Below are 22,718 nucleotides of genomic sequence, written 5' to 3' on the forward strand. Positions count from 1 at the left end.
GGTTCCCAGAAGCTGGTCATCAGCAGTCCATGACCTGGTATAAGATCTTCGACCACTGTGCCACACGCTGTGGTTTCCCACCCTATATAGACCTCACCCAGGTTTCTCCTCAGTAGGGGTAGAGGGGTGGGAAATTGGTGTTGGTGTGTTGACACCCTCGTATGCCTTGTGTAGGACCACTGCTCCCCTGGAGACCACAACAAACACACATTGGGGATGGACCTCCATGAGTTACCGATGTAAAGAAAAACACCACAGGCTCTGTTCTAGGGGCTATTCAAACCTGTATTTGGGTGATGAGCAGGATGGCTAGGTAGGACTGTTCGGAAGAGTACTGAAAGATGGATCTCAACTCATCCTGGCCCTGCACCAGTGGCTATAATACTTTTACTGTAGCAGGGAAGCTGTTTTGAATCATGAAGTAGGGCACACAGAAGAAAATGTTAACTTTTTAAAAAATTTTCTATATATTTTTCCATAGCCATTGGGAAAGTAAACACTCCCCGTAAGGCTATTGTAATGCACGATACTAAAGAAAACATGTTATCGCAGGAGCACAGGTAGCTACAGCTGCAAAATGATAGAGACCAGCTGTTTTCACTCTTGCTAAAATTAATCAGAGCATTCCTGAGTATAGTACTTGGGTTTCTGTATGGAAGAGTTTTACTTTCAGGAGCTGACATCTATGGTTGAACCACACAACCTTATGATTAACCTTATTTTCTATGCAGCCACATAATTTTAATGATCTCTACATTGCTGAATTCACTGAAAAATAAATTTTGCAGTTAAGCACAAGCTATAGTCGTGGGTTGTAGTATATCAGCCAGTTTATTGTTGGTTTTGGAACTATGCCTACTGTAATTTACACCTTTCTTAGTCTCACAAGACAGAAAGGATGTGCTGTTATTGGAGAAAATTCAGAGATTCACAAGGATGATTTCAGGAATGAAAGGATTATCATATGAGGATGGTTTGTTAGCTCTTGGCATTAGCTCATTGGAAATTAGGAGAATGAGCAGGATCTCATTGAAACATTTCAAATGTTGAAAGGCATGGACAGAGTAGATGTAGAAAAGTTGTTTCCCATGGTGGGAGAGTCTAGTGCAAGAAGGAACAACTTCAGAATCGAAGGGTGTCCTCTTAAAACTGAGATGCAAAGGAATGTCTTCAATCAGAGGGTGGTAAACCTGTGGAGTTTGTTGCCACAGGTGATTGTGGAGGCCAGGTCATTGGGTGTATTTATGGCAATGATAGGTTCTTGATTAGCCAGAGCATCAAAGATTATGAGGAGAAGGCCAGACAGTGGGGCTGAGTGGGAAAATGGATCAGCTCATGATTGAATAGTGGAGGCTCAATGGCTGAATATCCTATTTCTCCTCCTATCTCTTATGGTCTTATAGTAAAAGCTCTGAGAAATCTCTGTACTTCAGGTAGCCCACTTCTTTCTCTTCCTTGCAAATCCTCCCAGATTCTCTCACAGCACAACCAGCTTTTCCCCCCAATGTCACCCCAACCCTCCCCCCTCCCCCCCACCCACTCCCACCCAGTTCCATGATGCCCAGTTTCATTCCCCTACTCCACTGGCAGTCCCAACTAATTTCTGATCTTGTTTTGATTTTAGAAACTCTGAACTTTCCCAGAAAATAATATCTTGATACAGGGTCTTGACCAAAAACATCAACAGATCTTTCCCACCACTACCACCAGCACCCCCCCCCCCCCTCCCCCCCACCCCACCCACAAATGATACTGCTCAACTTGCTGAATTCCTCCAGCAATTTCCTCTGGATCCAGAGAAAATATGAAATAATATCAATATGCCCTCATGGAGTGTGATGTGGTTAATGGACACGCAATTCAGTCCCATTACCTCACAAACATGGCATACCAATAATTTCATAAAATTAAACTGCAATATGAAAGATATACAAACCACTTCGTTCACATCTGAAAGAATGCATCTCCTCCTCTTCCACAGAGAAGTCGTTGTCTGAAATACAAATAAAATCCTTCATTCTAAAGGAATTGCTTTTGGATGAAATTAAACTAAAATGTTCGTCAGATTAATGGGTTGTCTTAAAAAAAAACAGCATTTCAAATGGAAAGAGAGGATTAAGGATGAATCCTAACTAGTGAGGCTCGGTAAAAACAAAACAAACTCCTGAATTCTGAAACAACACGTCACATCTCCAAAGCTGACGCCTTAAAGGACTAAACCATATTCACCATCATTAAAGAGAAACAATAGCCATTTTATGAATTGCTGGGATTCTTAAACAGCGAATAAATGCGACCCATTATCTATTTTTGATGGCATCAGTTGGACTAGAAATGTTTCCCATTACATCAGAAGTTCAGTCTTAAATCTTAGGAAATGCTACATTCATTGAACAGTTGGGACAGGAAAAGAGTCTGGATACTGATAATTGACTTAGTTATTCATCGTAAATCACTCATACTCCATTATTCCACTTGGATACATGATAAAAAAAAAACCCACTGCAATTATGTTTTTCGTTCTGAAGTTGATACAAATATTACAACAACTGGGCACAACAAATAAATATAAATGTAGTGGAGATAATCAGTGGGTCAGGCAGCATGTATGGAAAATAAAAGAGAGTTAATGATTCAGGTCTGTTCTGATTTTGGAAATTTTTTCTCTCTTTGGAAGGATTTGTTTTTATTTGAGAGATCACATGATTTGGTGGGATTCTGGTATGCTATTTTGTAGGGAAAGACCAAGAAACATAGAGGGAGGTAGCATGAGGCATGCAAACCCAAACATAACACACATTGGTATTGCATGCAGAGTGTACAGACCAAAGTAGAGCTACTCTGAGGCAGAGGGTTAGTGCTTCATGAGGATACATCTTTGCAAGAAAGCAGTAAAATGTATGTCAACTATTGTAAGAAAACAGACCTATCCAAAAGGCACTATTAACGGCAATCAACCAGATCTCAGTGCATTAAGACATTTCCATTTGCACTTGAATGGTAAGCTATTTTGATGCACTGTGGTGACAGAAAACAGACACAAGATTCGAAACACCGAACAACAGGCTTTATTCTACTTAAAGTCTGCTGTAGTTAGCTACAACTCTATGACTGATCTCGAGGGGCCAGATGTGGCTTATATCCCAGCGGATTATTGCAGCAGACCGGATTGGGCTTGATCCATTCAGGTCGGCTGATTGACAGCTAGCCAGCTGTGGTCTATCATCTTGTGATCTTCCTGCAGGTACACAGGTCACCCCCTGCAGTAGGCTAGTGATGTATCACCACATTTACTCCCTTCTTTAAAATTGTCCCGGGGTGGGGGGGGGGGGGGGGCGAAGGTTACATCCAATATTCCACAAGCCCCAAACATATTTACAAATTTAGAAGGTCCGACAGCTGTCTGAATCTCTGTGACCGTGGCAGGGGTGGCTCCTGGCCAAGGGTTAGTGAGGGTAAGCGGGGGCTAGTCAGGGGGGCTAGGGCGGACGTTGGAGCAGCTGGTGTGGTGCAGCATGGTGGGGTGGCCGGGCTTGGAGTATGTGTGAGGCGTTGGTTGGGGTGGTGGGTTCGTCCCCCATGGTTTGAGTGTGTCCATTGTGGGGCAGGCGCGGCAGGCTGACATGGCCCTGGGTGCTCCACAGCTGTCCGGGGCAGGGGAGGTATGTCATGTCAACGTGGTCCTGGGGTGATGGAGGCTGTGGTGCTGTGGTGGGTGCTCCCGCTGGTGCCAGGTCCCTGGTTGAGATGGTGTTCTCCCTGCCGCTGGGATACCTAACATAGGCGTAATTGTGACTGGCATGTAGGAAGAACACGTGCTTGACCAGGGGATCAGCCTTATGGGGATCCCTGTCCCGGGGACGAGAGCCATGCTGGGAGTGAGATTCCAGTCGCCGATTTCATAGGGAACAAAAACAGGCATTCGTGAGGGGTCTCGTTGATACCCATGCACAGGAATGACCTGATGGCATGGAGCGCCTCAGCGAGGGCATCCTGCCAGTACTCTACGGACCAGCCCTTGGACTTGAGGCCCAGGAGGACTGCTTTCCAGATTACCCCGTTTTGGTGCTCTACCTGCCCATTACCCCTCGGGTTGTAACTAGTCATGCGACTTGTTACATGCCCCATGCAGTCAGGTACCGGTGCACCTCTTAGCTCATGAAGCTGCACATGAACACAGGGTACCCGAACATGGTGAAGATATGCGTCAGTGCCCTGATGACGGTGGCTGTGGAGGTGTCTGGGCACAGGATGGCGAAGGGAAAATGGGAGTACTCATCTATGACCGCGAGGAAATAAACGTTCAGATTTGTGGAAGGCAGGGGGCTCTTGAAGTCTATGCTGAGTATTCAAAGGGCCGGGTGGCCTTTATGATGTGGGCCTGGGGCGAGTGGAAGAAGCAGGGCTTGCATTCCGCGCAGACCTGGCACACCTCAGTCATGGTCCTGACGTCCTGGACGGTGTACAGGAAGTGTCGGGACTTGATGAAATGATAAAGGCAAATCACGCCCAGGTGGCAGAGGGACTTATACATGGCCTGCAACTGGTCATCATGGAGCGCCGCACAGACCCGGAAGAGGGCGTTGGGGAGTTGTTAAAATTCCCTGGTCAGTACTGGATGTCGTAGCTGTACATTGCTAGCTCGACTCTCCAGCTCAAGATCTTATAGTTCTTGACCTTGCCTTTGTGGGTGATGTTAAACATGAATGCCACTGCATGCTGGTCGGTGAGGAAGATGAATCTCCTGCCAGCCAGGTAGTGGCACCAGTGGTGGACTGCTTCCACGATTTCCTGGGCCTCTTTTTCAATGGTGAAGTGCCCTAGCTTGGAACCATGGAGGGTCCTGGAGAAGGCGGCGACAGGGCGCCCCTCCTGGTTAAGGGTAGTGGTGAGGGCCACATCAGAGGCATCACTTTGCACCTGGAAGGGGGAGTCCTCATCCACGGCCTGCATCGTGGCATCCGCGATGTCTTGCCTGAAGCACGTGAAGGCTGCCTGTCCCTCAAGTGGGAGGGGAAAGGTGGTGGCCTGGGCCAGTGGGCAGACCTTGTCTGAAAAACTGGGAACCCACTGTGAGTAGTACGAGATGAGGCCAAGGCACTTGTGGAGGGCCTTGAGCATGTGGGGGAGGGGTAGCTCCATTAATGAGTGCATCTGTTCTGGTTCTGGGCCAATGACACCATGTGCCACGATGTACCTCAGGATGGTGAGGCGGGTGGTGCTGAACACGCACTTCTCTTTATTGTACATGAGGTTTAGCTCCTCGGCCATCCGGAGAAATCTCTCCAGGTTGGCATTGTGGTCCTGCTGGTCATGGCCGCAGATGGTAACATTATCCAGGTACGGGAAGGCCGCCTTTAATTTGTGCAAATCTACCATGCGATCCATCTCCCTCTGGAAGATGGAGACTCCATTAGTGACCCCAAATGGAACTTGGCGGAACTGGTACAAGCGCCTGTCTGCCTCGAAGGCAGTGTAGGGCTTTTCCCATGGGTGGACAAAGAGTTGGTGATAGGCTGAGTTCAGGTCAATAATGGAGAAGACCCTGTAGCGGGCTATCTCATTGATCATGTTGGCTATCCTCAGTAAAGGGTATGCACTAATGATCTGACTGTAATCCATGACCATCCTCGCCTTACTGCCCCATTTGACCACCAGGACTTGGGCTCTCTATGGGGCATTGCTGGATTCTACGACACCTTCCGCCAGAAGTCGCTGCACCTCTGCCTTGATAAAGTCTCTGTCGGCTGCGCAATAGCGCCTACTTCTGGTGGCTATCACCTTACAGTCTGCCGTGAGGTGTGCGAAGAGGGCAGGGAAGGGGCGATGTGCAGTGTGGAGAGGCTGCAGGTTGACCGGGGCTGGTTAGATGGTGCGCTGTAGAGCATGAGTTGGGGTAGGCGCTCCCCGAAGGCAAGGATGACGCTCTGCAGGTGGCATTGAAAGTCTAAGCCCAGAAGACTGGGGTGCTGAATTTGGGCATGACCAGGAGCTTGAATCCAGTGTATGTCTCCCCCCCCCCCCCCCCCAACCCCCGACCAAGTCAGATCGGTTGAGCAGCGCCCGAGGGTGTTAATGGTTCGGTCCTGGGCGGTGAAGGTGATAGAGAAGGTGGTGGGGTGGTTTTTGAATTATCCCATTCCTGGATAATGTCACCATCTGCGGCCACGACCAGCAGGACCACAATGCCAACCTGGAGAGATTTCTCCGTACGGCCGAGGAGCGAAACCTCATGTACAATAAAGAGCGGGCCGTATTTGGGTGAACGAAGCTCTTGGTGCTGCTACTGTCAAGTAGGCACTTTGTTACCGGCTCATTGATCTCGACATCCATCATGGAGTGCCCGAGGCTGTGAGGGTTGTCTCTGGACAGTGTGGTGGCCGCTAGGACCATCTCGGGGTCCGGGTTGCAGTGCCCAATGGTGGAGATGAGTTGCGTCCGGTGTCATCCTCTACAGGCATGGAGTGCATTGAAAGAGGTGAGTGTTGGCCGGTGGTGCTCTCCATAGGTGATCGGTGGCGTCTGCAGGCATTGGGTGCATCGGGAGGGCAGCTTGATCAGCTCCCATGTTGATCACGTCATCATTGGTGCTCGTGAGGCTGGCAGTGTGCGCAGTGTAGGCCTGGGGGGTCTAGGTGGCTGTGGAGCCTGGGCCCACTCAGCCTAAGATGGAGGCTCCGCGTGGGGATGCATGGCAGTGGCATGGTTAACAGCCTTCTTTACCTGCGCCGGTCGCGCCAGAGGAAGTGACGTTGTCACAGGCAGTGGAAGTCACGTCACTCCATGGAGTTGAAGTGACAGCATTGTAGTCCACGGATGTGGCGTCTTAGTAGAGCAGTGCTGGCGAGGCCCGGGGCTGGTGTGGACGCATGGTGAGCACGTGGCGATCATTGCCGGCGAGGCCGGAAGTAGGGCTGCTGAGGCTGGGGAGGCCAGAAGTAGCTGTGGGGGCAATGGCGTCACCCTGCAATCACTCATTTGGCCGGGATCAGGAGGGAGAGGTATTGGCCTTAGAGGGCCGCTTAGCTGTCAGCAGGTTTAGAAAGGCATACCTTAGCATAGTGGCCTTTCTTGCCACATTTCAAGCAGAACTGGTTCCTGGCCAGGCAGCTTCATTGCGACCGTCAGTCAGACCCACATTGAGACCCACAGTACTTACAAGGGCGTGGGTTGCCCTAAGTGGCGATGCTCTCATCCACCAGCTGGTTTTGGGCCACAGCTGTGGTCTGTGCTGTCCACGAGGAGACCTGGGGGAGTCTGTAGTTGAAAGCTTCAGTGTGTAGGATTGCTACCTCCAGGGCTCGGACTACCTCTGCAGTTTTGGCTAGGGAATAAATATTGTCTTCCAGAGCTTCTGCCTGATGCAGGCATCTCTGGTCAGCCTTGCAGCTTCCTTCTCGGTCACCCCAGGTTTGGCCATGCACGATCAGGCCAACTCACACAGGGCTCTCAGGTAGGACTCAGCTGTCTCTCTGGGCTGCTGGGCATGAATGCTTAGGAGGTACCTGGCGAAAACCACATTCGTTGGGGGTCTATACATGGTCTCCAGGGTGTTTGCCTCCAGGTACTCAGTGCAGTCTTTGAGGGCCTGGAAGGCTTGGGGACCCAGCTTCAAGCGGAGTAGGACGAGCTTTTTCCTGTCGGAGTCTAGGATGTTGGTGTGTGCCTCAATGATTGCATCGACCGTGTGCCTCCTGATTTTGAAGCGTGCTTGCGCTTCCAGGTGGTGTGGGTCAACTTCAAGGCTCTTGGCGCTTAGACCATAGCAGCTTAAATTTTAAGTAGAATATATTGTGATGTACTTTGGTGACAGTAAGCAGACACAAGATTCGAAAGACTGAACAACAGGCTTTATTCTACTTAAAGTCTTCTGCTTAGTTAGCTGCAACTCCGTGTGACTGACCTCGAGGAGCCGAATGTATCAGCACAGCCATAAAATATTATGGATGAAAAGGGATTAGTACAGATGGGTACTTGATGTTCACCACAGACAAGATGGGCCAAAGAGTCTGCTTCTGTGCTATGACTCAACCCCCCCCCCCCACCCCCTTGAAAATGTTAACAACCCATTTTATCACAGTGAAATTGCCAAATCATTTCACCATAATGTTGCCTTTCTGAAAATGCAGGGAATTTGTGGATCTTTCCTGCTGCCACTGTACACAAAGCCAAGCAAAGCAAAAGCAGGACTTTATTGACTTATAACTAAGAAATCTTTGTCAGAGAGTAATGCAGGTTTATCTCCATGGTTTAGAAGCTCACACAATACAACAATTTCCAATTTTGTTAGAATGAAGAAGAAGATACCTCTGATCAGAGATGGGCAATTACTAAGGAAGTATCTGTGCTGCCCACACTGAGCAGCCGAGGTCAAGTCCAAAACTCTTAGAAGCAACTAGTGTGGAGACCAATTGTGAAAGCTAAATGCAATACACTGAAATATGGAAGAAACACAAGAAAACTGGAAGAAGGTTTTGGGCTCAGGGTGGGGTGGCACAGGAAGGAGTTAAAACGTCAGGTGCTACATCTCCTGTGGTCACATGGAAAGTGGCATGGGAAGTTGGAAGTGAAAGGGGTGTAAGATGGTTCTGATGGTGGAATCATTTTCAAGATGGTGTAAGTTATGGAGGATAATCCATTGAATCTGGAGATTGGTAGGTTAGAAGGTGAGTTCAATGAGAACTGTACTTGTTCTGATTCAAAGGAAGAGGTGAGAGCAAACATATAGAAAATAGAAGAGTTAAATCAGGTGGGGCCATTGGAAAATATTACAAAACAGTCTTCAATATCTCCAAAATAAATATGTTTTTAATATTGTGTTTTTTAGAGGCTTCATGATAGGAGATGAGGAGGAAGGCACAAGGCACAATAAACCCTACGATGGCAATGAACCATCAAGATTCATCAATTCATATACAGCACAGAAACACACCCTCATACTTTTATATACCTTTCTAAGTCACCCTTCAGTCTTCTCCACTCCAGGAAAAACAGTCTCAACCTATCAGTTCTCTCCTTATAAATCAAGCCCTCCAGTCTCATTCTTGTGAATCTTTTGTGCACCCTCCCTGGGTCTCTAACAAGCAGGGCAGGAGGCAAGGATGGTGAAGCCTTTTCACTTGATCACACAGAAGGGCATTCAAATTGTTTACGGGTACTACCCTAGAAAGTTCCAATCATTGCTTAATCACTGCCAAATACCAGTTCAAAGTGGAGTAAAGAGGTGGCCTAAAAATCTTAATTCCTCATTCTTTGAGCAAGCTAAAACTAGCAAAAGACAGCTGTTATTGAATTTTGATTTCTAGGTCTCGAGCATGAATCAAAAATTCATGACAGACCTGCTACCATTATTCTGTCTTATGACACAATAAATGTCACTGGCGTTGCCATGACAGCACCCTTTGTAAGCAGCAGAACCCTGCTTCACCCCAAGTACTGCAGCATGCTCTGTAATCATGTGGGATTGCAAGTCAGGAGATGCCAAGTCTTGTGCCATCAATAATGGCTCTTGTTCAGCTTTGAATTTTGTCTCGCATAAACTCCCTCTATAATCCTCAACAAAGCTGTCTCGGGTATACGAAAAGCAACCCTTGGATAATGTCATCTTTGTACTAGAGGAGACCATGGCTACAGTGTTTAGCTTCATTGGTATGTCTTGGTTTATTCAGTTCTGTTTCTGTGAAGGGGACAAATTTTCACAAATCAAATCAATTAACCAGAATACAACAACATTAATATTGCAGGTCACTCTTCAACCAGGTTCTACTGAAATCTTAATTCCCTTTCTCTCTTTGCAGGTGCTGTCTGACCTCCAGAGTAGTTTTATCATTTAGTTTTTATTTCAGAATTGCTGCATTTATATTTTTTAAATTTTCAACTTTATTATTTCTTAATGTGTTCTATGATGAGTATGTGTATTACAAATATCTTTTGAGTAGTAGCTAAAACAAAAGTAAACTATAATATTTGTTAGCCTGGTGGGATTTTATTCCTATCCCCACCATTATCTGCAAGCCTGAATAGATCAAAACAGCAACTGGTTAGAGACAGAGAGTAACATTAGTACAAATGATCCACATTTCTATCTTTTCAAAACAATTACAAAATTAAATGTTTTCTGACTACTGTTAGGTCTGCTTTGTTCATGAATGAGTGAGACAAACACCAGACTGAGTCGAAATCAGGGTTCTTTGTTCTTTATTACCGGATTGTAACACTTGCGACTAACGATGTTAGTCGGAGAATGCATTCTGCCGTTATCAGCAAAATGGTGATTTTTTATACCCTTGGATACGTGCTTAGAACATCATCATATCATTACTTGTCCAATGACTAAAACTGTTGCTATCCTTTCCCTGCTAGCTTCCTGCCTCTCAATCCATCAATGTCTCTCTTATCTTGTAAGTACAAGGATGCATTCACATCTTGTTACAGCCCTGTACAGGGTAACTCCTTACACATTCCCATCTCATGATGTTTTACCTAACACTACTGAAGTCCAATTTTGCAATGTGGCAATAGACAACCTGTTGATTATGGGTTGATTATGACAGGAGACTTGCCTGTCTCAGCTGAAGAAATGTTCAAACTAGTGCTTCAGCCCCTGTTTTCAGAAGGTTACTGGCACATGGCTAACCTGCACAGAGAGCTCAACCAGTGGCACCCTTAGGTTATAGAATGGAAAACCTCATGCAGCATCAGCACTTAAGAAGCCAGGGCTAGTCTTTAAAGGAGAGAATGTGCTATTAACATCAAGAGAAATAAACATTGCACAGTGGAAACACCTGGTAATGCAGCCTTTGATGCTGAAGGTTCAGTGATCATGATGCAGAAAATGGCTGCTCGAGGTTGAGGTGGCTTGCACAATTCCAGTAAAAACACAGCTGCAAGTCTACACAGAAAGAAGCTCTTGACCAAGCGACCACTGTCACCTGGTCTCTCATTCCTGGTTGCAAGTCAAGAAGTCTGATGGCAATGCAAACTGCCCTGTAGAAAATGGAAAAACATGTTGGTGTGGGACTTTTTTTGGGTGTTAGGCTTTGGCTGTGATTTTGAACCAAGATACTGGTGGATACCGCAGAGCCCACCTCACTGACAAAAGACAAAGGAGGAAAAACCCAACCCCAACCAACCAATTTTCCCTTGCAACCGTGTCTGCCTGTCCCGCATTGGACTTGTCAGCCACAAACGAGCCTGCAGCTGACGTGGACATTACCCCTCCATTAATCTTTGTCTGCGAATCCAAGCCAAAGAAGAAGAAGAAGACTGGTGGATGTAAAAGATTCCACGGCATGACAGAATTGTGTGCACCATCTCTCCAGAGTTTTGGCCTGTAACTATCTCTCAACCAGTATAATAGATTGTCTCTTTAATTTATTCATAATCAGAAAATCTCAGCAGTCCCAAGTATAAATGCAGCAAAAAACATTTGCCTACTTCTACAGAGACAGGATTGCAGGAGTCCACAGCATATCAACTGAAGCAGTGAAATTGGCTCTCACAACTGAGAAATCTTTAATTTACTATAAATCTACCTAAAACTATTGATCTGGTCATTATCACTTTGCTGTTTGTGAAGCCTTAATGTGTTCACTTTGATTGTTAGGTTTCCTGCACAACAATGTTGTTGATATGCTGGCTCGTACATTTTGAGGCTATGAGAGATGCTATAAGATTCTCGCACACATTTCCAGAGCTTGGAACCAATGATCCTTTCCCCCTTTCTATGTGTCTGTACCTCACATGAATTTTCTTACATTGAAATATTAATATCAGGAGGTGTCTCAGGCAAGAAATCATCAGACATTCATGGTCTGTCACTCAGAGATGTGGCATTGAGAGTGGACCCAAGGAGGAAAACATACAGCTGGGGTTTGTGGCCCCTGACGTGAAGTTGTTCATCTCCAAAAGAGTTCCATAAAAAAAAACTAGTTCCATTAAAAAAAAAGTCTGCACAATGTTAGAAAGATTAAGGGTGCTCTTTTTGAATTAACAAGTACAAATTCCACCCATTACTAACAAATGCAGAAAAGTTACAGGCTGCCTTCCACTAGTATGACCTGGAAAATTCAGACCTTACATTGTTTCCATTTTCTATTATTCATTTAAAAGGCTCACACTAAAATTCACAGCATTTACAGATACCTCAGTATATTTAAAAAAGCAAAATAGTTAGCTGAATATCATGTATATAGTTCAGTCAATAGATCAGTTCAATGACTTAATCTGAACACAAAAGCAAAGACAAAATACAAGCCACTTTAACCCATAATCTGCATAAGAGTTAAGCCCCAAGAAAACTCTTCCCTCAACCCGATGTTTTAGTTGAACTATTAGCTGTGGTTTGTTATTTTTTTCTCGGAGGAAAGCATCTTATGTGAAAACAGATTTTTAAAAACCATTCAACATTCCACTGGGGATTCACACTCAGGAATAGCCAACTGGTTATCAGGGCCTTGTTTTGCTAATTTGATTGTGTTTCCCTACTGAATATTTCCTGGTGTTAGCATGAAAATAAAAATCCCCTCAATTAATCAAGCTTTATCTTATCCAATGTTTCAGTGCATTTACAACCCTTGACACTAATATTTTGCACAATCCACCTGATTAAAAGAGCATCACAAGGAAGTTTTTTAAATCCTCACCCATTGAGGTAGTTTCCAGCAGAGCTCTGGTCAATTGTAATCATTTCTGTAATTCTTAATTTCAACCATATTAATGTGGGAACAACTTGGCTGCTCGAAATGTTTTCTTTCCACTCACATACCACCTTAAGTAATCCCTAGGCCATAGGTGCTCTCTGATTAGTAAGGGATTGCTTAAGATGGTACGTGAGTAGGAAGGGAAGGTCGAGAAACATTGTTCTAGACCCAATTGTTACTGAAATATTTCGCTTGAGAAAATTTGTCACTGGCCCATTTCCTTTGGAGTTATGAAACCGTGCACATAACGAGTCAATTAGGGACGATTAAAACTGGGTTTTCAAACTTTTTCTTTTCACTCGCATAATCACAGAGCACCTATGGCATAGGGATTGCTTAAGTGGTATGTGAGTGGAAATAAAAAGCACTGCTCTAACCCAAGCCATCTTAATCTAGCAGCAATTCAAAGATTCTCCAACGAATTCTGAATCCTCATTATAATCACACAAAAAGTATTAGTCCCCCAAAGATAAACTTTATTCACAATAAATTATTGGCAAAAAGAAAAAAAAATTGTTCAAAGCACTTAAATATTCAAACGGTTATATCCATAAACTTCCAACAATGTACATTGTTACAATTGTTCTCTATTTAGTACCATTACCACACTGTGGTAGCTTGTTGTTACTCCCCCCTCTGTGTTTGAGGGGCTTCCCCTTGGTCTCAATCCCTCCATGCCCTGTCATGGAATGTCTCAAGACTGCAGTCCTTCTTCTATGTTCTACATTTTATGTGAGTACCCACTGTGATTAGTTGAGAGATCCCATTTTTAACCATATAATGCAAGAAGTGTTTACCCAACTTTTCTCCTGAAATGCTCAATTCTAAATGTTTAAAATGATTATAACTCCCTTTTCTAGATTAAAAACATTTCTCTCCATCCATCTTTCCTTTCAAAACTCTTAGCCCTCAATCAAATCACTCCTTAACCTTCTGCATTCCAGAGAATGCAATTCAATTCAATCCCACTCTTGGAGCTCTGGGAAATCTACCTTCCATTCCTGTCTTTGAATATTCCCTTTCTGAGGTCCATTTGTGGTCTAACCAGGCTTTGATGAGCAATGCAACACTTCCTCTCATATTCTAGCCCAGCTGCAATAAAGACAAGCATTGTATTACCTTTCTAGATTATTACTGAAAGGAATATCATAGTTACCTATTAATTGACCGATACAATAATCCTTGGTGGGAATGTTCTCTTCTCAAATGTTATTCACAAATCATTGTTTACAATGTTTCAACAAACACAAAGAACAGTAGTGTTTCATCGCATCAAGGCTCTAATTTGTAATTATAAAGTATACAACAGCCTGCTTGGTTTCCTAATAGCTTAAAAATCAGAAGCTCCCAGAGTTTGTCAATTCAAGACGATCACACTCCACGTACTGGTGGAACTCGTATGAATGCACAATATAATCTAACGGGAATTCTTCATCACGAAGAATTTCAAAAATGAAAAATTGATCAACGATTTCTAAAATTTCCACCAGTAAGTCTGCGAGTAAAATCAAACACTTACCTTTCATGTTCTCTTCTTAATTTTTATGTCCAGTGAGCGTCTGCTGCATCTCACAGTAAAGAAACTACTTTCTTGGAAAAGTTAACCAGACAAGAACTTCCTGTAATACAGTAAAGGTTTAGGATAACGTTACAATGAAGCTATGCCCACAGATACAAACAATCCATTGCTAAGAAAAATCCTGTTTCTACAGATCCAACATTTGTGTCGCTCTGCACATTTAAAATCTTAAAGTTGTTTTGTGGGTTTTTTTGACCCCCCCAAAAAGTAATTGATTACCCACCTACTTGTTTTCAGTCAAGTTTCCGTCATGAAAACATGTCTGGAAAACATCTCCCAATCCTTCTTGTCCTGGAGCCTGAATAAACTTCCTCACGAAGAAAAAAAACAAACTGCATGTGTTTTTGCCCGAGCGACATGTTTTGCATTTAGAAAGCCGTGACCTCGCCTCATTTTACTGAACGTCTTCAGAGGCTTTTGCCCCAGCGACCGCGGTGAGAGCGAGCAGGGGAGCCACAAGTGAACAAGTCTTTGAACCGGGAATAGTATACGAGGCTGACAACACAAGTATGCTTTCATAAAAGTCTTGTATATTGAGCCAGAATGAGATGCAACATGGAAAAGCGGGTGGACCCTCTCTATCAAACTAACCTTTGGAAAGAAACCGAATTTAAAAATGATGTTTAATGCATCGAAACTGCTCAGGGTCAGGGTGTCCATTGTCCCTCCCTGGCGCTCACGGGCCTCAGCCGTGCTGGAGGGGAAGGTTTGCGAGTCGGCGGCCGCAGCCTGTCTCATGTTGCCCACTGCTGGAGGAGGGCAGCGTGTGCAGCGGCCGCCTGGACGCCAGCCAGGGTGGCTGCCTGCGGGTATTGGTCGGGGAAAAAGAAGGACCCAGAAAATGAGTCGAACATTGCGTATCGAATGACTCAACAGTCATTTCAATGTGACTTGGAGTCCCAGCATAAAAAGGCCTCGGCTGAGGCGGAGATCAGTGTGGTGGGAAATCGGCATCTCTGCAAGGTATGAACTGTTCCTGATTTGTGATTGTGCCACAAATGTTCATTCGAATAGGCTTGGATTTCTATAATAATTTTATTTGGGAAAGAGATGTTTCAAAATGTATCAAACCAAACTGGTTTATTAGATGTAACTTTTAAAAACAAACCAATGGTTGATACCTTTGATGTTTAGATGGGCTGAGCAAACTGATGCTTTCTAAGGCACTTTGCACATTCTTAAGGGAACAAACGTCCAGCATCTAATGCAAACAATGTTTCTCTTGTGGACAACGTCTTATTTTCCATCATGGGCCGTCCTGAGGTTCAGAACGTGAAGGGAAAGTTGAAAAGCTGACATTAAGGTGCACTTGACAGTGGTAAGGAATCTGTAGGATATTATCAAAACGCGTAAAGCAGTGGTGTTTGGTGGAAGAAAGAACATTAGTGGTTGATTGTTGGTCATTCTGTTAAAATGCATTAGTTGGGGGGGGGGGGGGGGGAGATTTAGTTTGACTCCAGAAACTAATAAGTTTGTAATAAATCATTTTGTTGTTTTAAATATTTTTTTTCTTGCAAATTTGTTGAAAAGGTGTTTTTGAAATTATCCATCGTAGACAATTCGGACACTTAATTATTCTCAGCTCTCCTAATAGTTGCAATTTAAAACAATTTGGATCCACCCTTAATCATAAATAGAATTATCCAGGTTAGCTATAGTGACAGATGTAATAAACAAGAAGAAATGGAGCCTAGTGGATAAGAGAAAGGTGGAAGTGCTAAACTGGCTGAGATTCCATGGCGTTCTCTCCTTTTTAATAATAGCTGAATATCTACTGGACAGAGGCAATATTTGAGCAGAGGATAGTCTTTCCTCTTTTCAAGGAAAGACGGTGCCCATACTTGAAAGTGGGGGAAAAAAATAAGGATTTGCGAGGTTCTCAGCATTGCAGTTTATGTTCTTTTGTTGAGTCCAGTCACTAAAGTGTGATGTTAATCCCCAGAGGCTGGATGTTCTTTGAATGCTGTTGTTACTTGTAGAATATGCCAGGGTCAGCGTTTTCTCTTGTTGGCACACTGCCACTCTGCAGTTGCATATTCCAAGCTGCCGCAGTCTGACTGCATCTTAGGGGAGGGGAAGGTTTTTGAGACCATGTTGCATATTAGGTTCATTTTTATCCCCACAAAAAGACCTTGAATTAGTTGGAGGTGAGGGTTACACACATTTAATACTATAGTTTTTTTTCAAATTAGTTGATTCTGGAGAAAAAAAAGCTGCATTATTAGTCATATTCTTGTTTTGACTAATGTTTTGCAAATATGCAAATCGGAAATAATCATTGAGTTTACTCGTTAACTCATTTACTAATTTGCATCCTGGAATACTCCCATGTTTCAGTTTTTCTTTTAAATTTTAACTTTTTAATCTTGTAAAATGTAAATCAAAACCATTATTTGTGATGGTATGAAGTGCAAATTCGAATTGCCTACCTTTACAGGCAGCAAGACCAAAAAAAATCTATTTAAAAATAAAATCTGCAACAATATATTCAGGCATTATAAAACTAAAATAATATTTGTAGTTTGACAAAGCTGTATGAAAAAAATGCTGCATTTTAAATGCAGAGGTTACAGAGGGAATTGATTTGGAAACATCCTTTCATGTCTTTCACATGTCCTGCACCAATTTGTTAATATCCACTACTTGTACAACTAAAATATCTGCTTATTTTAACCTCACTAACTTGTTTTTTTTAAATCTATGTCTGTAATAGCCCCAGGAATGTCCGAAACTAAAATCGAATCATGGAGAGATGGATTGGGAATCAAGGGGAGAGTGTTTCATGATCCGTGGACACAAAGTTGTTAACCAAAATGGGGGGTGGGAAATCACCATTATAGCATACGAAGATAAACTCCAAAATATCTAAAATGACAAAATAGTAATGACCTAATAATTTTGGCAGGACATTGTTTACATTTTCCTGAATGGATATGATCTTGTTTTATCATTTCATCTCAAAAAAAAATTAAGCCTTTAGCAATATTATACCTGTGGTCTCTATTTTCAGATCTGGATTAGCTGTATAACAAGGATATCTATATTATACTTGTGCTAATTGACTGTTGTTCTTTTCCCAGCACTGTTGTCCCAAACCAACTTGACTCCAAACTGCAGTCATTGAGAATTAGTGACATTAGGTCTTCCATAATAATCCTTAACACAGATACTCTGCAAAGTTGCATACTCAGTCCTTATTTCTTGTACACTTGGGACTTTGAGGCCAAAACTGCACCAACTCCATCTACAGTTTTGTAGATGACATCACCATTGTGGGGTGGATTCAAACAATGATGAGACAAACCACATGAAGGAGATAGACAGTCTGGTGGCCAGGTGTCAGAACAATGACTTCTCCCTCAGTGTCAGCCAAATGAGGGATCTATAATCAATTTTAGGAAACAGGGTGAAGCACATGTTCCAGTCTGTATCTATGGTGCTGACCTGGAGATGATGGAGTGCTTTAAGCTCTTGGGATACTACGGCCAACAATTAGCATCTACTTCCGCAGATGCATCAGGAAATGTTGACCTGTTCCAGCGTCAATTACCAAAATTTATGTGTGCACCATAGAGAATATTTTTTTGGGGGGATGCATCACAGCTTGATTTGGGAACTACTCTGACAAAGGCAACAAGAAACTGCAGAGCATTGTGATGAACACAGCTCAGGGCATCAGCCAAACAAACCTCTCTTCTCTTCCCCCCCCCCCCCCCCCCCATCAACTAGGGGAGTGATCGCTCCCCCTGAGCACACTTCAAAAGTGTTGGCTTTTTGAACTGTGTGCTTACTGCTTAGTCTCCTGTGATGCACTAGTGGGTTGGGTTAGCTTTGATTTGGTTTCCATTGGTGTAATAGATAACTTTGCTAGAATGATGCCAGAACAAGAGGTTGTTGTAGTCACTTCATACATTTGTAATATTGCATTGTTTAAAAAAAGTGTTTTTTTAAATAATGTTTCGATTTTAAATATAAGTAACAATTGTGTACTTCCATAAGTTCCTGGTGTTAAATACAAAAGTGTATAAAATTATTAGTTATACATCGTTAAAATGGCTCTGCACCCCCCCCCCCCCACGTTTATTTTTAAAAAAATCTGCGGCCTGCCATCTGGTATGTATTGCGGTGCCTTTTTTTAATGTGCAAGTGTTAGAACCTGGCCTCGCCCCATCTCTTTTCACTTCCAGTTGCCGCAGGAAAACAGCCATCATATTAAAGGTCACATCCCATCCCAGCCACATTCTCCTCTTCCCCCTTCCTTCAGGCACAAGTTGCATGAGGTTTGAAATGTATACCTCCATATTCAAAGACCGCTTCTTTCCTGCTATTACCATATTCTTAAACAGACGTCACATTTGTAAAAGATTATGCCTTGCACTATTTAACTGAACTTTTTCTCTTTATACCTTGCAATTTTGCTTTATTGTAACACTATGCCTGTGCTTTTATTTTTATTCTTGTATTACTTACAGTACTATGTTCAGACTAACTTGTCTGGATAACGTGCAACAGATTTTTTTCCACTGAATTGCACAATACCTTGCCCAAGTGTATAATTGCAAGCCTTAGCTTAGGTTTTGCACTCCTAACATTGTATGTTGGGTGAGGAAGTGATAATATTGAGCTACAACTGAAACCATATAAGACAAACTGACGATCCAGATGTTTTAAGCACCATTACAATTTGTTAAATTGTGCTTCTGTAAAAGCTTCAAGGGAATGATTTCCAGAAACTGATCCTTTCTCCCTTTTATCAAATAATGGGAGAGACGTAATTTCACTGCATTTAATTGCCCAGTCTACTTTAAAAGCGCCTCCAAAACCCACAATCTTTATCAGCAATGACAATGGTAGCAAGTAAACATCAACTGCTGGTTTCCTTCCAAGTCATAAACCATTCTGACTTGGGAATATTATCCCCAGTCCTTCATGGTCACAAAATCCTGGCTCTCACTTCCCAACAGCACTTTGGAAAGTCACTAGTCACCACTTTCTTGAGGACAGTTAACAATGAGAATAAAAGCTGGCCGAGATTGGTTGTTTTCGGTGAATACAGTCTTAATTAGCATTGGAAAAAACTCTCCTCTTCTTTTGCCGTTGAAGATTTGCTTTTTGGGTTTGGCTGCTTTAAACATTCTACTGCAGATCGTGTTTGGGTCAATGTAGTTTTTCTACACTGTGACCTTTTATTTATTCGTTTACATTTTATGGACAGTATTGACAATATCAGCATTTATTGTTTATCGCTATTTTCCCCAGAACTGAGGAAAGATTTAGGAGATTAAGAGGTTCTTGAATATCAAATTTTGTTGCCTAAAAGGCATTATTGGACTGGAAGGGTTTTATAGCTAATATTACAATTAATTTTAAGTTTGGTACGAGGGCACAAAGTGGGGCTGCCCTGCTCTCCTTTAACATGCAGAGTCAAGCACATTGGAATCCATAAAATCATGGGGAAAACATCATCAGTGTACTTCTTGATTTGGTACCATTGAAGGATGGTGCCTATACTCTGTTCTGATATTCTCATTGAACCACATTTTTTTCCTCACTTTCAGATTAAAGTTTACTGACTTCCCTATTGAAATCAAGAGAAAGGAACTGAAGACATCATGCTGTCCCTGTGGCTTGTTGTCTTGCTTGCTGTAAGTGAAAGCTTGCAAGAACTTCCACTAGAGAAAATCAGAAGTGAGTGATGTTTAATTTGCTAATGGTTAAGTTTTCTAGTACTTGCATTGTTTACTACCACACCCACTCCTGGTTAACATTCTTGTGCATGCCCCACTCTTTATTTCACTCTCTGTGACTCGTTCAGAAACTTGGTTGAAACCAAACTTTTACTTATGGTATATCCTCTGTTCCTCAGCATAATTGGCACTTCACACTCCTGTTGTTGAATGGCTCAGGCACGCAGACTGATTTAATAATAAAATCTATTGCAGAACAGGGGAAATCCACAGCTTAGACAATCTAGATATCTAGATGTTTTGTAAAGTTGGCAGAGGTGCCATTTGACTGAAAATCCAAGTTATTGTTCATTGTATAATTATGCTTTTAGTTTCTAAAAAAAATAAAGCGTACTGCAAAATCAATTATACTTTTACAACTCTGCGAAATGGAGTGACAATGCTGAGATCTATTCAAAAGTGCCTGTAGTGATATTTCCAAGTTCTAACTATTACCAAAATAGATTTGAATCTTTTGGTGTAAAAATCCTTTTTTTAAAAAAAAAATTAAAATGCCAACCATGCCACCCATTTTTGGGGATAATCAGAAAACATTTAGCAGCCAATTATCTCTGTCCTTGCTTCTCACTTTTGGGGGTGGAACTTGGGTACGAGGACACAAAGTGGGACTGACTTGCTCTGCTCTGTCATTGGGGCAGCTTTAACATGCAGTCAAGTACATTGGAATCGATTAAAATCATGGGGAAACATCATTAGACTAGTTTGTGAAAGAAAAAGATTTTAAAATGAACAATTTGGTTCTAGCATATATTAAAAGTTAAATAATGAGTCAAAAGAGTGATGTTGCTTTCTGTGATGTTCCTTCATTCACCTTTATTTAGAACCATAGAACACTACAGCATGGAAACAGGCCCTTCAGCACATCTAGTCTGTGCCAAACTAGCACAGAAGATTGAAGCTGTTCATCATTTACATTGATGATTTGGAAGTGTAGCCAAGTTTGCAGATGATACTAAATTGAGTGGAAAAGTAAATTGTACAGAGGATGGAGAGACTGCAGAAGGATATAGTTAAGTTAGGTGAGTGGTCAAAGTTCTAGCAGATGGAGTACAATGTTAGTAAATGCGAGGTCATCCACTTCAGTAGGAAAAATAGAAGAGCAGATTATTTTTTAAATAGTGAAAAACTGCAGCATGCGGTAGTGCAGAGGGACTTGGGAGTGTTTGTGCATGAATTGCAAAAAGTTGGGTTGCAGGTACAAGAAGTTATTAAGAAGGCAAATGGAATGTTGGCCTTCATTGCTAGAGGAATTGACTTCAAGAGCAGGAAGGCCATGCTGCAACAAGGTAATAGTGAGGCTGTGCCTGGAGTACTGCATGCAGTTCTGTTCCCTATACTTTAGGGATATACTGGCCTTGGAGGCAGACCAGAGGAGGTTCGCCAGGTTGATCCCAGAGATGAGGGGTTGACCCACAAGGAGAGACTAAATTGCCTGTGATTACTCAATCGAATTCAGAAGAATGAGAGGAGATCTTGTAGAAACATATAAAATTATGAAAGGGATAGATAAGATAGAGGCAGGCAAATTGTTTTCACTGGTAGGTGAGACCAGAACTAGGGTCACAACCTCAACTTTCAGGGGAATAGATTTAAGATGGAGATGACGAAAAACTCTTTTCCCAGAGAAGTGAATCTATGGAATGCTCTGTCCAGGGAAGCAGTTGAGGCTACTTCATTAAACATATTTAAGGTTCAGTTAGATAGATTTTTACATAAAAATGGAATTGGGGGATATGGGGAAAGTGATCAGATCAGCCATGATTTTGATGAATGGCAGAGCAAGCTCGATGGGCCAGATGGTCTACTCCTGCCCTTATTTCTTGTGTTCTGATGCAAACCTACTCCACAATTTTCCCCTTCCTCATGCATGTAACCCTCTACATTTTGTAAATTCATGTACCTAGCTAAGTCTTTTGAATGTCCTATTGTACCAGCCTCCACCACCCTAGGCAATGTATTTCAGGCACCAATTACTCTCTTTAAAAAAAAAAAAATAAAATAAAAAAAAACTATATATATATATATGTGTGTGTGTATGTATATGTATATACACATATATGTGTGTATATATAACCATAATACTATTTACAGAGCGGAAACAGGCCATGTTGGTCTTTCGAGTCCACACCGGTTCACTGATTTTGTGCGCCCTCTTCAGGCATTGGTCCCGGTCATCATAGACTGTCTCTCCTTCGCATTCCACAATGAGGACTCTTTTTACCTGGTTCAGTTTCTCACAGACTGTTAAACCTTGTATGGCCTGTACATCCTTTGGTACCACAATGAGTGTTAGCATGTGCTCTCTGTCCTTGTGTTTCACTTTGACCATGCATTCTCCTTGTACTGGTATATCGGTACCTGAATATCTTTTCACCTTCACTTTTGTTCTATACATTTTTGGTCTCTATCTAATCTTCTTAAAATCTGTCTCTCATATTACATTAATTTGTGCTCTAGTATCCAATTTAACTGAAATGTATATGTCATATATATGTGTGTGTATATATATATATATATATATATATATATATATATATACACATTGTTAAGAGAAGATCCTGTTGATTGAATTTTTCAGGGTGATAACTAAATATGCTGATGAGGAAAGTGCAGATGATGTAATTTTATTCCATATTCCACATGGAAATCTGCTGAAAATATAGGAGTCTGTGATCAGGAGCACAGTTGTCA

At 42.6% G+C, this 22,718-nt stretch overlaps 2 protein-coding genes across 7 annotated transcripts in view; one reads left to right on the plus strand and one right to left on the minus strand.

Moving 5' to 3' along the window:
• Window positions 1–14,850, minus strand: part of scara3 (scavenger receptor class A, member 3) — a 43,703-nt gene extending 28,853 nt beyond the window's left edge. For 2 of the 4 annotated variants that reach the window (XR_011340645.1, XM_069887042.1), the window contains exons 1-4: window positions 14,504–14,847; window positions 14,221–14,320; window positions 10,785–10,986; window positions 1,937–1,993 (exon numbers count right to left, since the gene is read on the minus strand). Coding sequence is in view for 3 of the 4 variants with exons in the window: in XM_069887042.1 (XP_069743143.1) it covers window positions 1,937–1,993; window positions 10,785–10,824 (97 nt within the window). In the remaining variant the exon portion in view is untranslated. Of the gene's footprint in view, window positions 1–1,936; window positions 1,994–10,784; window positions 10,987–14,220; window positions 14,321–14,503 lie in introns of all 4 variants that reach the window. The other 2 variants (XM_069887043.1, XM_069887044.1) reach the window with 2 other exon arrangements.
• Window positions 9,472–22,718, plus strand: part of clu (clusterin) — a 34,146-nt gene continuing 20,899 nt past the window's right edge. The window contains exons 1-2 of one of the 3 annotated variants that reach the window (XM_069887048.1): window positions 9,472–9,648; window positions 19,839–19,968. In XM_069887048.1, coding sequence (XP_069743149.1) covers window positions 19,893–19,968 — 76 coding nt within the window. In that variant the 5' untranslated portion in view covers window positions 9,472–9,648; window positions 19,839–19,892. Of the gene's footprint in view, window positions 9,649–15,134; window positions 15,244–15,471; window positions 15,599–19,838; window positions 19,969–22,718 lie in introns of those variants that run through there. The other 2 variants (XM_069887045.1, XM_069887047.1) reach the window with 2 other exon arrangements.

This window comes from Narcine bancroftii, chromosome 6 (genome assembly GCF_036971445.1).
Source record: "Narcine bancroftii isolate sNarBan1 chromosome 6, sNarBan1.hap1, whole genome shotgun sequence".
In the NCBI taxonomy this organism is placed as follows: Eukaryota; Metazoa; Chordata; class Chondrichthyes; order Torpediniformes; family Narcinidae; genus Narcine; species Narcine bancroftii.